This window comes from Limanda limanda, chromosome 14 (assembly GCF_963576545.1).
Source record: "Limanda limanda chromosome 14, fLimLim1.1, whole genome shotgun sequence".
Taxonomy (NCBI): Eukaryota; Metazoa; Chordata; class Actinopteri; order Pleuronectiformes; family Pleuronectidae; genus Limanda; species Limanda limanda.
Window position 1 is genome coordinate 7,269,633 of NC_083649.1, and position 17,622 is coordinate 7,287,254.

General features: G+C 42.0%; 1 protein-coding gene across 1 annotated transcript; it reads right to left on the reverse strand.

Annotated features, from left to right (window-relative positions):
- Positions 1 to 272: 272 nt before the first annotated feature.
- Positions 273 to 2,654, reverse strand: LOC133019846 (tripartite motif-containing protein 16-like). Its single transcript, XM_061086422.1, has one exon. It carries the CDS (start codon positions 2,652 to 2,654, stop codon positions 984 to 986), a length of 1,671 nt encoding a protein of 556 aa, XP_060942405.1. The 3' UTR covers positions 273 to 983.
- Positions 2,655 to 17,622: the final 14,968 nt, after the last annotated feature.

The window sequence follows — 17,622 nt, forward strand, 5'->3', positions numbered from 1 at the left end:
GGTGGGGTTTATATACGCATCACAGCTGAAGGCGATGAAGGATCATTATAGAGTTTCCAAAGGCTTAATTATGTTTCAATACCCCTTTAGGCCATAAAAACTGTCACACAGCTTTAAAAACAACAATATTATATCAGGGTTAAATAATTGTGACAGCTATTTTAACAAAATATACTGTTACACACAAATACTACATCATGCATTTTCTGTGTTGATTTTCTGTATCACTCAACTCATAAAGAAGTCATCCGAAGCAGAATCTTGCTCTTTGAAAAAACTTTTATTGATAAATTCTTAAAATCTTTGGGGGGTTTGAATATTTCTGATTGCAACTGTACATACATCCTACTCTCAAGGCTGTAAAAAGTTAGCCTACTGTATACAAATGAACTTGGCATTAACATTAACATGGCTTCAGTGTAACATGTAATCAACATGCTAGGTAATGACAAAGACGTTCAACAACAACACAAAGTCATAGGTTTACTTTTCTGGCAGACAATGTTCCCAACTAACTGCATCCAGGGTCCAGCTGAACTCGGCTCGCCTAGTCTTGTTTTCAACTACCTTTAAGTTCCCTGTTATAGGCTAACTTTTGCAAAAAAAAGTGTCAACATTTCCAAAATTCCTGAGCTTAACTTCCCATCGAAAGTTTTCAGGAATGTTCCGCCCCTTTGCAACACTAATCAGGATCGATACAGGTTCTAAAACAACACACAACCTGATTTCTACATTGATTTAGAAAACAACAGCAACATTAGTTCTTTCAAACACATTCATGTCAGTGTAATTATAGATTTCTGTCTTTACAAAGTGAGAACTAAATATGTGTGATAAAGGAAGGTCAGTGTTTGATTGACAGCTGATCTCTGTGCGGAGCAGAAACGTCACCGAACTCATGAACTTTGATCAACAAACATGGAGACAAAAGAAGTTAAAGATTTAAACACAGAATCTAAATCACTGCTTTTACTGACTCAAGTCTATTTTAGTTTACAGAACTCAGCTGTGGATCCAGGCCAAGCCCCAACTCCAGCATAGAGAGGCTGAGTGAAATAGGTCTGCACTCTGTGGAGGAGAGTCATGGTGTCAGAGACGCTGTAGAAGGACAGAACACCTGCACTGTGATCCAGGTACACTCCTACTCTGGAGGACACAGGACCGTACACTGGAGTCTCGATCTTGTTGTAATGAAAGTTATGAATGTTTCCATCACAATATAATGACCAAGATTTATCATTGTATCCAAATCTACATTCAAGTGAGTCTCCTGCTCTGCTGATATTCTTGTATGTGACTGCTACACGAACTCCTTCTCTCCCCGCAACCTCCACCTCCCAGTAACAACGTCCAGTCAGACTCTCTCTACTCAGGACCTGACGCCAGTAAGTGAATCTGTCTGGGTGATCAGAATAAGACTGTTTTTTACTGATATATGTTACTTTTCTGTTTCCCTCAGATAATAACAGCTTTTGGTGTGCTGTGTTTTGATCCAGTGTGATTTCCTGTGAATATTTTAAGAAGTCAGCTCTGGTCTCTGGCTCTGGTTGTGGCAGTAAAACATCCACTTGAGACACAATCTGTAAAATCTTTGTCTCTGTCTCACTCAGAATGTCCTGTAGTCGACCTCTGACCTGTGACACAGCTGCTGTCACGTCCTCAAAGTTCCTCAAAGGACGGATCCTGATGCTGGATGAGTGTGTAGATTCACTGAGTGACAGTGAGGGGTAGTTTTGTAGAAACTGGTTGTGATCCTCTGTGTCTGAGAGCTGCTTCAGTTCATGGTCTTTCCTCTTCAGCTCAGTGATCTCCTGCTCCAGTCTCTCCTGAAGCTCTCTGACTCGACTCACTTCAGTTTCCTGCTGGGATCTGATCTGCTGCTCCACATCAGAGCTTCTTTTCTCCAGCAGACGGATCAGCTCAGTGAAGATCTCCCCACTGTCCTCCACTGCCTTATCAGCAGAGCCATTGACGGCCTCCTCCTCCTGTTGAAGCAGCTTCACGTCTTTCTCTGTGTCCTGGACTCTCTGCTGGATTGTTTGTCTCCTCAGCCCGAGCTCTCTCTGCCTCTCAGTCCTTTCTGCTGCAGCTGACACTGTGTCGTGGTCTTTATGTTCATCCATAGAGCAGAGATAACAGATACACTGCTGATCAGTGCGGCAGAATATCTTCATCACCTCGTCGTGGCGAGAGCAGATGTTCTCCTGGAGCTTCTCCGAGGGCTCCACCAGCTTGTGCTTCTTAAATGGAGCTGACTGAAGATGAGGCTGGAGGTGTTTTTCACAATAAGAGGCCAAACAAACCGAACAGGACTTGAGAGCTTTCAGTTTTCTCCCAGTGCAGACATCACAGGCCACATCTTCAGGTCCAGCATAGCAGTGATCAGCAAGAGCAGCTTGGAGTCCAGTCTTCTTCAGCTCCTCCAGTGAATCAGCTAACATGGTGTTTTTCCCCAGGACAGGCCTCGGTGTGAAGGTCTGTCTACACTGAGGACAGCTGTAGCTCCCTCTCTCCTCCTCTTTGTCCCAGTGGGTGTTAATACAGCTCTTACAGTAGCTGTGTCCACAGACAGTAGTCACCGGATCCTTCAGTGGATCCAGACAGATCGAACAGCAGAATCTTTCTCTTTCCAGTTGAATTTCTTGCTGCGCCATTTCAGCTGCTGCCAGAGACTGTAGAACAGTTTCACTTCCTATGAACACAAACAGATCACAGCTCCTCCCCCTCTCGTTCACTTCCTGCAGTGACTCAGCTCCCACAGTTCACAGCTTGTTGTTCACTGGTTCCTACACTGACACACCTGTGAAGGGAGGAGACAAAGACATATCCTGACTGGGAGGCTCTGGTTGTGTTTGAGGAAGAAGTTGTTGGTGTTTCAGGATTTACTGCATTTCACAGCAACCTAATGTCACCTGGTGTTAAGAGGAGATTCAGTGAGAGGCAGAGTCCGCTGAAGGGACAATGATCTGTCTGTCTGTCTGTCTGTCTGTCTGTCTGTCTGTCTGTCTGTCTGTCTGTCTGTCTGTCTGTCTGTCTGTCTGTCTGTCTGTCTGTCTGTCTGTCTGTCTGTCTGTCTGTCTGTCTGTCTGTCTCTCTCTCTCTCTCTCTCTCTCTCTCTCTCTCTCTCTCTCTCTCTCTCTCTCTCTCTTGTATAAGCAGCCATATTGACTTACACTAGTTGTGACACTTTCAACAATAAACACAGCAATTATCTTCAAAGAGGCACAAAACGCTCTCCTTCATCATCTGCAATCATTTCTCATTGTCACGGCGACGACAGCCTCGTTTATCTAACCGCGTGATTTTCATCTTATTGATTCTTTCACAAACATTATCACTGGCATTGTTGACAACGTGGATCGTTTTCTGGTGATACTGTGATTGAGGAATTCAGGACATAGTGCTTAAAGTGCCAGAATAGAGACGGACTCTACAGGTGTGGGTAACATTTAGTTTTGACAAATATTTTTCTTTAAAACAGAGCTGTAACATCAACCTGTAAAAGCAAAGTCACAAAAAAAAACATGACTCAAGATGTAATGTGTTTCTAGAGGAAATACATATGGTGCATAAAGAAAGTTGCTGTTGAGAAATGTCCTCAGTAGCTGCAGAGGAAAGGCCGATCCGTAATTGCCACAGAAGTTATGCAAACAACAAGTATACAAGGCTTTGTGCTTAATGAGGTCTTCAATGTATAATTAATGTTACACAATAAGAAGCTATAGAAGATTCAGATAATTTGTTTTTCTGTTGTTCTCTCATGTTTGTGTTATTCTTGCAAAGCTCTTCTGCGAATATTCACAAATACACATCATGTTTTATTTCTTTTACACTGAGCCCCGGCAAAGAGATAAACACAGTGACAAAGAAATTATAGTCTGCATGTTTCTACACCTATAATCACACTGCACGGATCATTTCCGTCATTTCCATGGTGATGGTGTCATTTCAGCGTCTTCACAAAGCGCCTTCTCTCTGACCGGGGTTCTGAATTACACGTTTTGAACATTGCGGCATTGTTTCATAAGCATCGGCAATGATTACACAGTGAGAGCAGAAGACAATCAGACAAGATAAAATGTAAGATACTCAATTGTGTGTTTTGTTTAGATGGTAACAGAAAGTCTGGCTGAATCAACAGAGCAGCACGAAGTCAGGAGATTGTCTCTGTAATTGCAAAAATGAGAAGAGAATTCCACAGCACTGCACTTCTTACTTAAATTGTCTTCTATAATGTGATCTTGTTGAATATTGTTATGCTGCGTATCAGCTCATCTAAAAGTGTGATGTAAGATATGAGGCCAATATTGCAGCATTACTATTTGTGTGTGGAAAGTTGTGTAACTTTATCTCTCTCTTGGTGTGTAATCAGATTTGCGAATGTGCAAAGCATCTTGAAGCGTATTGAGTTTTGTGTTCGACACAAGCCATCAGTTACATCTCATTTTACATTTTACACTTATAGATTTGTGCGAATCCACAATTATTTATTAAACCTTATGACAAGCGAAGCCGATATTTTTCATGTGGTTTGTTTGCAAAAAAGTTTCCTTGAACACTTCATGGGTAAGAAACATGTGTTATTGAGATACAGTTACACAATTTTCCACAGACACTAGTACTTGGCCCCATACATTTTAATCGCTTGTACTTGTTGCATAAACCAGGACTTCCTTCTTGTTCCTCTTTGCTTAATCCTCCTCTCCTCTCCCACACTAATTAGTGGCAGGCAAGCAAACCACTCAACGCCCACTCAACACAACCTGATAAGTCTGTGAGATCTACACTCTGTGTTGTGGAGACCAATAATTTAGGTTTAAATTTATAGACCCCCAAAAATCATTTTACTTATTCTAAATAAATAAATTACCTTGATGTTGTATTGTATGTCACCTTAATTATATTTTACATTTCAGTTAAGTCTGTTGATTTAATGATGAACAGGTGAAGTGCAAGTCTAAATCTATACAGTTAATTAAATACAGTATCTAACTGACGGACAGATCACAGATTGTCAAACGGTTAAAGAAAGTTCTTCAGGGATGATCAGTATTTAATGACTGGTTTGCCGTATGCTGTCACACTCTGAAATGTGCGTTTATTTTTCTGTTCGCCCAGGACGACTCTCTCTGCTGCATAATTCATCATCTTATGAGGGAAACTCATAACTATAAACGTTACGTGTGTCACCATGTTCCATTTTCCCACAGCGTCGACCCCTGTCTTCTGAACGCAGTCGTCTTTAACTGCTCCCGGTGAAGAAATGCATTATTAACATTTGCAGCCATCGGAGGCAGGCGGCCCTTTTGCAGCACTATGGGGGGGCAATAATAAACCAGTAATACGCTTGACCTATATCAACACAGTACACAGACATATACCACACATGGACCATAGACTGACCATAAACCATGGATTGCTTTATAGGTTGTAGAACCTTCCTCCTTCATGTTAGCGGATGGGACATGGACGTCAAATCGCAGTTTTTAAATATGTTTTTTGTCAGTTTAGGTTCTCATCACACTGACAATTTGGATTATTTCCATCTTTATAGTTACAGTCTATGGCCTTTGCATGTATGTCGACTCTTGCTCTCTCTCCACAGACTCACACAGATGAATACATAGCAGGTGGTCGAACTTATTGATATGAAGCTCGTGTGAACCTTTTCATATCGAAAGCATCTGATCTCGACTCGGGTTCTGTGTGTTTGATGTGGGTGGTCGACACAAGGCTTTTTTATCTTTGCATAAATGACCAGTAAATGTTTGCATGTCACAGAACCAAATCTAAGACCCGTGTGTGCTTTGTGTTATGTATAAATATAACATAAAAGCATTGGATGTGTTGTGCACACACTCTTTACATGTGGCAGATATAATTGTGCGACAGGATCTAATGTTGAACGATGATCAAAGCTGTGGATCCAGCGAAACGTTGGTAAATAGAAGACGTCTGATTGGGGGACAAAGCCCTTGTCCACTTTGTGTTGTTACATAGAAGTCCTTCCCTCTTCCTCCTCAGAACACAACATTATTTCGTGGTTTAGACGCTGCCGGCCTTTTCCCTCTGGGAGGCACAATCAATGCAGTTTGAGCTAATAATTGGATTTCTCTGTTTGCTTTTTTTCACCTGAGGCAAGAGGGTGAAGGAATAGAACGTGAGACCTGACTCCCGTCCGTCTGCTCAACTTACCTCTATCTTCATTGTGATTGGATTCCTTGTCTGATAACCCCTGACTCTGAGAGGTCGATAAGGGTAATTACCATGAGCCTCCCGAGGTATTAGTACAAGAGATGGAGATGGCTCTAAGTAAGTGTGTGTGTATGTGTGTATGTGTGTGTGTGTGTGTGTCTCTGTGTCTGTGTGTGTGTGTGTTTGTGTGTGTGTGTGTGTGTGTGTGCGTGTGTTTGATAGACAGATCCCAATCACATCCACAATCAAAGTAGAGGCTTAATGTAAAGAACAATTCTGACGGAAGATGTGAGGAATGTTTGATTTGCATTTATGTATTCATAGTGTTTATATATATTTTACCTTATGTGGCCAATGTACATGTAGCTTACTGCCTTGTCTAGTTTTTAATTCTTTGGTTTGATTTCTTCTTGCTTTGTGCTTCCAACATTATTAGGAAAAGTATCAAATAAATAAAGTTTATTATAATTTGTTATGGTTTATTATTATATTATAAGTGATGAGCAACATCACAAATCTAGGACAGGTACAGTCCAACATAAATTATATGAGTAAAGTATTTTTTTTATTTTATTACACATTGGAAAAGTAATTAAATTACAAGTAACAAGGCAAAGAAGAAAATATTTTTAGGACTTTATGGCTTTGGCGCCAGTATCAGCTCAAACTGTCGGTTGTAATCTGACTTTCACCTCAGTCTTTCTTTATTATGCCTTGGAGAGAAATCCTGGTGTCAGGGTCACAGCATTAAAACGCGTCTGTATTGAACCTGCACAAGAGTGAGAAAAAAATCAATATTCAACTCTGGGTTTCACATTTGTAAAAATCTGCGACATTCAGGGGGATCTGAATGAGGTTTAAAGTAATCTTACCCAGAGTGAAATGCAAAGATGAGCTTCAATTGAATGTCAGCGAGTGTCAAGTATATTGCATTTTCCCATGTGCCTTTTTCATGCAGGTGGGGCGGGACACCTCTGTCTGGTCACAAATGATTTCTCTGATGAAGCTCTGGCACTGAAACATGCAATATTTTCAAATTGTTGCGAGTTTGACAGTATGCCAGGTTTTGATGGTGATTGATCCACATCCATGTGAGAAATTGGAAAAAGATTACCAGGAACTCAAACCACCTCTGATGCATAGTCAGCTTCTCCATTGTTTTATACAAAATATGTGGTAGCAGCATTTCAGGGAGCTTCATGGACGCCGGAGCTGTGACGGACATCGGAGACAAATGCATTTGCACACATCGCTAAAGCAGCTCAAGTGCAAGAGAGAAAAACTGATGGAAATATTACTCTCAGGTTTTTTTCCATTTCATGCCATTAAAGCTGAGTCCAGTGTGATGTGTGTAGCAGCCCCTGAAACCTCAGTGTGAGTGTGAGTACGCACCTATACTGTTTTATATGTCCTAAAGCCTAATGACTTAAAAGCTTATGGAGGTGATTTTAGTGCTGAAATCAATGGAAATTATTCAACCAGAAAATTATACATTAATGAAAATGTCAGAATCAATATGTCCCTGACTTAAAAAGGTTTGGAAAAGTTGAGAAAAAAACGCATTAAAAACTAAAACTTTAAATCACTACCTCTCCACAAATGCGTTGTCACTTTCTTGAAAGCAGCTTTCATGAGCCTCCACTTCACCGCGGGCAGCAGATGCACATGTAATTAGAACGTTTTGGCAGCAACAGCATGAAAGCTGTATTTGCTAAAAAACAACAGAAGTAGAGTCATATTACCGAGGAGTTGTTAGTCCATCATCCTGCTCAACGAGGGATAGTTGAAAGTCTTATGTAGGAAAATCTCAACAGTAAACTAGCGCCTGAAGAGATTTTTGTGTTGCAGCTGCAACATTCTGTGTAAACCACTTATTGCTTTTCTGTGTTAGGAAATTAAAATGTACTACTCACAAGTATTTAGAACAAACTGATTTATATTCTCATTTCCTCCTTTATCTGAGTGTTGTCGTCAGTCTCCGGCGGGAAAATGACATTTTTTAAATTAGAAAATGTAAAACTACCGCAAAAGCGATGCAGAGGAAAATGACTAAATGTGAGCAGATTCTCCACCTAAATAACCACAAATATGTAAATCAGATTTGTGTAGGGATTGAAATTTCAAGATGTCTGCAACACAAAGGCTAAAAAAAGAGGAGGGATTGTCTTTTTAAGCTTCTTTGTTTGACAAAAAGTTCTGAACCAATTTACTTGAAATTGGAAGAAGGGTGCGACGTGGGCTCAGGAAGAACCTGTTTACATTTTGAGCAGATTTGAATAATTGATTTGTTTTCAAGGTATCTGCTCCACTGGGAGCTACTCTAGTTGAATTTGTCCTGTATGACCAAATGCTAATGACATTATACATGTTAGTGATTGACTAAACACGTTGCATGTTGACATTAGCGTTTAGCCTCCAGCGTCACTTTACCTCAGTGGAACCTTGCAGCTAAACTCGCCTCCACTCTATTTCCTGCTGAGTACGACAAACCTAGTGATCGATCTACTAACAGCCAATCAACAGAGTCAAATCAGAAGCAAATACACAAAGACAACACCCTTCAAATCGCCTGCTTTCTGACCTGCATGGAATTGATCATCCTGGTGTGAGATTGGAGTGAATGAGTGTCCAGTGACAGTGAGATTTAAAGCAGGGATGGAAGAGTGCAGTGGTAGAAATCAATAGTTCTGGTTGGAAGGAGGTTACAAGTTACACAATAGAGAAATAGAAAGACTCCTTCACTTCCACCTCATTCTTGTCAACACTCTCACTCTCTTTGAGGTGTCTATTTGTCGAGTGGCTCCAGGACATTGCTCAGAAGTGTTCTTTAATCTTTCCTCTGCAAAAGGTCTTTCGACTCTTCCTCTTGTGTCCCCGTGTTTGATGGAGGAGGTCAGTCACCTGGCAACACCTGGTTCTCCAACAGCTCCCCCCGGGGGAACGGGGGGGCTCACACATTGATTCAGTGGAATTGAGAAGATCTGTCATCAAATCAAATGCACACACACACACTTATGCTTAAAGCGCACATATGGACACACTACACTGGGTCTGGAAGGACGGACGGTAGCCTTAGCAACAGGAGTCACACCAGTTACTCCTCCCCTCGGTTTTACATCCTCTCCCTGTCACTCACAGATGACACAACAGTCGAGAGTAGAACAGTTTCCAGTCAATTCAACAAGGCGTTATTTTCTTTACACAGATTTCTCATTTACACTGCTCGAGTTATTTCTTCAGTCTTTCTCTGCTTTGCTGATTTTGCTTTTTAGAATATCTTTCCTTGCTTTGAAAGTCCCTTTATCCGTTTTGCCCTTGAATCTTCGTCACAGTGGCTGGAAAACTGGGAAGGCATACAAACAATTACAGATGAGAGCTTCTCAAGCTTCCAGCCCTGCGGATTTGCATGTGTTTGAGACGAGGTGGTGGGACAACAGAGGAACCGCAGAGGGGAATAGGAAGCACACCTGCTTGGTTGGTGTTTTAAGCCAAAATAACGTAAAAAAATATGGGAAACAGGAGCAGCTCATCTGGTGCAGTTAATTAGGCTGCAATGCATTCTGTCAGCTGTTATCATGGTGTGATATTTTCCTCCTCTTTTCTCGTTTTTTTATCATTCAGCACTTATCGTCAACCGATTTCTACCTGAAACTTGATTAAAAATTATAAATACACTGCGTCAAACAACTTTATTGACTCTAGATTTGCCAACATTGGTCTTTAACAAAAAAAAAGAGTTTGAAAAGTGGAAAGTTTGACTGATGTTTATCACTGAGTTTGGGGTGAGTGCATCGCCCTTGTTGTCACACTGCTGAGTCGCTTCAATACTGGTCCTGCAACACAGATATGAAAGCACAGAGGAAACTCAGGGCAGAGGTTTGTGCCACCAGAGAAATAAATCTAATGTCACTTCCTCTTTTGTCCAAACACCGGCAGCATTTGAAGCTTTCATAGGAGTGACTTGTCCCAAAGACATGCTGACAGTTCGCAAATGGGAACAACATCGACCGAGACACAGCTCCTGAGGTTGTAAATAAAGTTGGAGAAAGGGAGTCTGTCACAAACCCTGTAAAAATGGAGGCTTGGATATTAACTATCAAGATGCATTATGGGAACTGTCGTGAATCCTCTCAAGGATTAAATGCCAGGACACATCAGCCAGTCAGGATGTCAAATGATCATTGGAGTTGATAAATAAAGTGTCACAAACTTCTGTGTAACCTTGTGTAACCCTGGCTTTTGGTTTGTGACTTTGTGCATTGTGCATTGTAATGCTGGATGTAGCCACTAGTGGCAATGAATGAATGCACATGGTCCGCAACAAGAGTCAGGCTGGCTGTGGCATTCAAAGCGTGACTGATTGGTGCTAAGGGGCCTGACGTGAGCCAAGAACACATTCCCCACACCATGAGACCAGCAGCCGCCTGCACGGTGGACACAAGGCAGGTCCATGGATTCCTGCTGTTGATGCCAAATTCTGAGTTGCTTCTGCAGAACCAGGCTTTGTTTTATTACCCTTGGATTGATGAGCCTGTGTTCACTGGCCCGTGTCTCATCATTCCACCGAATGCGTCCAGTAGTTTCTGCTCAATCCTGCAGATGAAAAAGAAAAAAAGGACAGGAGGTAGAAACACAACATCCCTGTCGGAGATAAATGAAACATAAAAAAGCTGAAATCGGATGTGTTACAATTTACTGTACAACACTGGCTGCATCTTAACTAGGGATGGGTATCGTTTGGTTTTTATCCGATACCGGTTCCTAACCGATACTTTTAAAACGATACCGGTGTCTAAACGGTGCCTGAACCGATACTTTTTTCAAAAAAGTGCACAAAACGATACTTGACTAAGAAAGGCTTTTTTATTGCCATATATATTAATTGTATAAAGTAGATTATAAATATGAATAAATACAAAACCCTTTTGAACTTAAAACTATGAATAACATACGAACTGTTAACAAAAGTTTACACTATACTTAAATAAATAAAAATAAATACAAAACACACACACTCTGACTCGTGACTCTGACTTCGGTGCCTGAGCCAAATGAAGACGGCTGGGGCTGTCGCAGGGGGGCTTCGGCCCGCCTTCGCCCCCCTAAAATGCGGTCGCTTTTATGAAACATTTCTCGGCATGGTCTTCGTTCCTCCCGCCCGAGCCGGTCCCGGAGCCGGTCCCGGAGCCGGTCCCGGAGCCGGTCCCGGAGCCGGTCCCGGAGGGGGGGGGGGGCAGCCAGCGCCGGGGAGAGGTCTCACGAGGAGATCTCCCCCACCCCACCTGCACCGGAGCCTGTCCTGTCAGGAGTCTGTCCACCGGCAGCCGGGGGCCTGGCGGGAGCCGCCGCTTCCCGTGAAGGAAGGAGCGGAAGTGTGAGGAGGCGGGACGAGCGGAGACCTCAGTCTTCCATTGGCTCAGGCACCGAAATGAGGCACCGAATCTCCGTTGCATTTCGGTCCGGGTAGGTACCAGTTGTATTGGAACCGGTTCCATATTGGAACCGGTTCTCGGTACCCAACCCTAATCTTAACAACATCTTGTTTATCATCATGCCACAATTCTAGAGTCTAGAAGACTATGCTGCTGTCCCCTAAATGTTATAAGGAACCCTACAGTACAGTTACAATACTTGCATTGGTTGTTTTTGTCTTAACGTTGCTTAGTTACATTCTGTTCTATTCTCTTCTAAGTTATGTAAAACTGTTGTAGAGGAGGAGCAGTGTTTCTTTTTTCATTGTCAGTTGTACATGAGAAAATGAGAATAAGGAAATAACTTGAAACAACCCTATGCTGTGTTAGTAAAAAAGTCCTGAGGAAGAAACAGGTAAATGTATAAACACTCTGGTTATAGTCTTACACTTGTTCATCTTCTATAAACAACACACTAGTTTTCTTGGGGATGTGAATGTGATGCACTCTGCCTCACATCACTGTGTGAAGTGAAATGAGTTTTTAAAAGCAGAAAGCACAGGTTCCATTTAGCAGCAGGCCATTCCACTCAGTCAGAGGTACACCCGAGGGTGACCGAGAGAGGGAAAGGGGACATATATATATATATACTATATGTGTGTGTGTGTGTGTGTGTGTGTGTGTGTGTGTGTGTGTGTGTGTGTGTGTGTGTGTGTGTGTTTATCATATTATGGTTTGAAAAGGAGATTTCAATGTGCAACTCCCCTCATTTGCCTTCTGATGATAATGGCACCGCTAATGCAAAACACAAGCGGAATGAGATGTATAGATGATCGTTCATGTCTTTGAAATGTTTGAAATCAACGATCAGACTAATCACGTAGATAAAACTCAGTGGTGGTCTTCAAGGAGAAATAAACAAAAACACGAGATCTCTGAAAACGCACAAGTAGATGAGAAATAAATTGAGAGTGTTACATAAGCCAGAGATAACGGCAGAGAACTGCAATGTCCTTGACAAATCACTGCAGAGGAGTCAAGGCTCCTTTCTTCAGAAGGTTCAGTGCGGGTGAAGCTTCTGCAGAGGAGCTCAGAGCTTCAGGATGTGTGTGTGTGAGACAGTCTGTTTCTTCTCATGGAGTCTGGACGGGGGTGGGGGGGGGGTGGGGGGTTAGGTGTCTCAGGATGAACTGCTCAGTCATAAGGTGTGTGTAAGTAACTACAGGGGTTTCAGCAATAAACATGAAAAGAATGTGCTCACGACTGTATTTATATCCAAGAAGTGTATGGATGGAGACTGTAGACATGATTTCAACTTTAAAGAAAAGTATGACAAAGGGTCACTGGAGTTAACCAAAATGTTAGATCCCTACTTGAACTCCAGCAGCTTATTCCTCCCCCTTAACCTTTATGTTCCTGAAAAATTATATTTTAAGGTTTTTCAACAAAAAAAATCTGTAATTTCCCACATATAGTTATTAGAATATTACATCCTGTGCCATAACTAGTAGCAGACATGTCCTTAATTTTGAACAAATTAAAAAAATGTATTCCACGCGTGCATCATCATATCATGGAAGAATTGGACGCTCTCCACAAGTATAACTCCCTGTGATCCTGCCCACATTAGAGGTGTTATCCATATAACAACAAAACGGTCAGATTCAACATGCCTGGACATGATCAGTCCGAACATCTGTCATTTTATTCTCAATCATTAATAACAGGTCGTCCCTAAAACCTGATTAATGTATATATGTGTATCTATTTCCATATATATAAATTAACTACCTATTTTGTGTTTAGTCTATGTGTCTTTGGCAAAAAGGAAGTGACAGGAAATCCATTTATGGAATACAGATATCCAGCTGCTCCAGGGAGTCTTAACACCATTTAGTCAAACTAAATCTGCACTGCTCAGACGATGTTCTCCCTCTTTGTGCTGATCTCTGCTTCCTGCACCAGATATGAGCCGAGTGTCTCGGAGCCTCAATCTCATCCTCGGCTCGTCTCCGGGGAGAGACAGACGCAGATCAATTTTAATTACCCTGCAGCCTCACGGAGAGCATGAGTGTGAAGGGGATTCAAAGAGCTGAGGTGGCCCCACTCACCTCAGGAAACCCAAAGAGCCACGGACATGAAAAGGCAGCACGACGCCCACGGACCCCGAGAGCAAGACGAGAAGAGAGGGAGATTTGAAAAGCTGTGAGTTATTTCAAAGTGTCGACTGATGTTCTGCCTTTTAAAACCGACTCTCTACATGGCGTTGGTGTAACTTCACGACAGGTCGACTGTTCTCAGAAGCGAGGACAGCGCTACGTCTCCATGGAGATAAAAGATAAACTCATGGGTTACAACACAAGTTTAGATTTCAGGGAACAGACTCACACACACACACACATAACTCTGTGACAGGGAGAGAGGAGTCCAACTCTTTGTCGAGGTTTCAGCAAAAGTGGGTTTAACCTGCGGCTGCCTGAGATAGCGGATGAGGAGAAGAGGGAGAAAGGCCAGAGACAGAGAGATGTCACTGCCAACTGGATGTTTATCCTGGAATCATGGGCACGTTGCATGTCACAGATGGAGAGGGCTCCTGTTTGCTTTGCAGCTGCACAAACAGCCTGTCGCTTGTATTCTCTGGAGTCTCCTCTTACCTTGATGACAACCACACCATCTGGTGGAACTCAAGGAACTCTGAAGGACAAGGCTGCTCACCAGTCGTTCATAAATGGACATCTGCAAAACCAAAGAAATGTCCATGTGACTGCGCTACAATGCATCGAGCTGGATCCAGTATAGCGGATTCAATATCGTGCGGGCTGATCGTAGAAGGAATGGAGGATCCTTTGTCGCATTGGCATCGGATGGCGGTGGACCAGGACCGAGACGGCAGCCCATGATGGATCCTAATAAGCGGCAGTGGACAATGACTGTGGACTAAAGTGGCCTCTGATCGGGATGGTGGATCATGACTAGGGTTGCAAAATTCCGGGAATATTCAAAGTTGGAAACTTTCCATGGGAATTAACGGGAATTAACAGGAATATACAGGAATTAACGGGAATAAACGGGAATATACTAGAATTAACGGGAATAAACTGGAAATGTTGTGGGTAATTTATACTAACTGTATTTACCTTGTCATATACAGACATAAATATAAACATTTTGTTGTGTCATAGGCTGATTTGAGCCCTGAGGAAACTTTGGGCACTTGACTATATGCTTCTGCATCGTTGTGTCATTCTTAACATAGGTCTTTGCACAGTATTTGCAAATGTACACAGCCTTTCCTTCTACATTGGATGGGGTGAAATGCCTCAACACATGAGATAGTGCACGTGGCATTGTTCTGTAGAATAAGATGAGAAAAAAGTTTGTAAAAAAACACTAATGCAATGCCAGAGATACAAATAGTTAGCCAAACAATTGCAATCATCTGTAAAAATATTTTACAATTGATGGATAAACGAATGGAAATAGGCTAGATGAATAGATGAACACTCCTCAATCAGCATGCTAATATATTTTCCCCAGTAATATCATTGAAACTTACCTGACTAGTCCTGCACACTACAGCAGGCCTCAATAGCCCTGCTGTAGAGTGAAGGATGCTGGGAGTTATCTGTGCATGTGATGGAAGAATGCACAGTGGAGGGTTGAAATTCAACGTGCAGCATGTGCTGCATTCCATACATCTTTAAAATGGAGTTTTGAATTATGTTTTTATTGCTCAGTGTTTAATTTGCGTTTTTTTTGTAATTTCCAAAATTCCCGAGCTAAACTTTTCGCCCCTTTGCAACCCTAATCATGACCCTGCTGGTTGCTGACCATAGACTATGATTGCAGCAGGACTGCTTGACATACCGTATTGAAGTTATCCTTCAAAATGTTTACCCTATCAATGCTGCTAAAAAACTTTAATCTTGATGATGTTTTCCTACACTTGACATCTATTGCACTTCTGTCCGTCCTGGGAGACGGATCCTCACATGTGTCTCTCTCTGAGGTTTCTACGTATTTTTACCCTATATTATCCTGACTCTTGCTGATGGTTTAGGACAGAGGATGTCATACCATGTTAAAGCCCTATGAGACGAATTGTGATTTGTGAATATGGGCTATACAAATAAAATTTGATTGATTGATTGATTGATTGAATGCATCGCGCCGAGAGAGATTAATCATCATCCTTATAGCAGCAGCAAATAAATCATTATCAACATGCACATCTGTAACACTTTATATCTTTATGCTCACGCTGGAATTATTAACAGGTGAAACAATAGAAGGTTTCTGATTCACTACCATGAGGCAGCTGTGAGGTGAGAGGAGAATCGTGCTCCTGCTTCCCTCTGCTGCACAAGTCGTACTGTGCTTCCCCTGCAGGCAAAAACTTTATCCGAGAAACTTTGACATCATTCCAACAAAAGGGCCTGTGTGCTGTCCTGAGTCAGCTTTTAAAAAGATGAAGAAATCAGAGTAAGTGAAGAAGTAGACTCGACTTGTTTTGGTCCCCCACCCTGCATGTTGCATCAGATGCGGTAAAAATGTCAGTTTCAATCCCACCTTCATCGGGAGGAGAATTAGCTTCAGGCTTATACTTTCAGAATAAATGGTATTTTCTGTTTTCCGAGTTTTCTGCAGACTCAAAATCATTTTAATGCACTTTAAGGACACTCAAATTCAGCTGAGCCGTTATCTGCTCTGTAAATGAAACAAAAAGGACAAGCCTTAACTGACTATTGATTATCAGATCTTGGAAGAGGATGAATAAAACCAGCTCTAATTGATCCCATTCATTTCAACCTAATTCAATTTCCCACCCGCTGGTCATGATGAATCCGCTGCTGCTGTGCGTGTCTGCGAGTGTGTGTGTTCTTAAATCACTTTGACGGGATGAACGAATGTAGTCATTGATCCATGAAATGGCAGATGAACATGCGGATGACAAAGAGGTGGCCTCTGCTATTAGAATACATGATTCTGATTGGAAGTCGTACGTTAAGGGAACCCTGTTTTCCCAGTGGTGCAGCCATTTCATTTAAATCTATAGACGGCATCAAAGAAGCGAGCAGCTCCAGAGACGTAATGCTTCACATTATTTTTAATTACGAGACGCCTGACGAGGAATTGAAAAGTGCAAAGGCAGAAGTGGAACAGATAGTGTGTATGTATATACTATGAGTGGGGCTAAAGTGAATAAAAAGGTCGGAATGATTGTGGTCAAATTAGAACAATCAGACAATGGTTAAACAGTTCAAACCCGTCCATCATCTGTCCAATGCACACAAGCTCATAATGTCTGGTAAATAATCTACATCTTCACAAATGCAAAACCTCATCAAAGGATGTGTGTGTCCAAATATGTGGAACTGGACCTGGAGTTTAAATGCAAGCGCTGCCAATATACACACACACACACACACACACACACACACACACACACACACACACACACACACACACACACACAGGCAGAGTGAGTCTGGCCATGGAGACTCTATAAACATGTCAGTGATATTCAACAGCATTACACACTATTAGGAAGAATTTACAACATCAACAGGCCTATCAGTCAGACAAACACAAAGAGTAGGAGTGTGAGAGAGAGAGAGAGAGAGAGAGAGAGAGAGAGAGAGAGAGAGAGAGAGAGAGAGAGAGAGAGAGAGAGAGAGAGAGAGAGAGAGAGAGAGAGAGAGAGAGAGAGAGAGATGTTGGTATTTGGGATTGACCTCTGATCAGTGGACCATTGGTGGAAATGATTGTGGAACCTGTGATCTATAACGACACCAGGAAAAGCAGTTTGACGATCGTCAACTGATAAATAAGTGAGAATTGATCATCAACCCTCAGTAAAACTTCAATGGACATGATTTTAGTCTTGTTAATTAATAAACATAAGACCTACGGCTCTGGGAACACTTAAGAGACCACTGCTAAAATTATCACTTTCCCTGGTTTTTACTATTTATAGGTGAGTTTCTCCCAAATTCCAAATGCAAAAGACACTGGA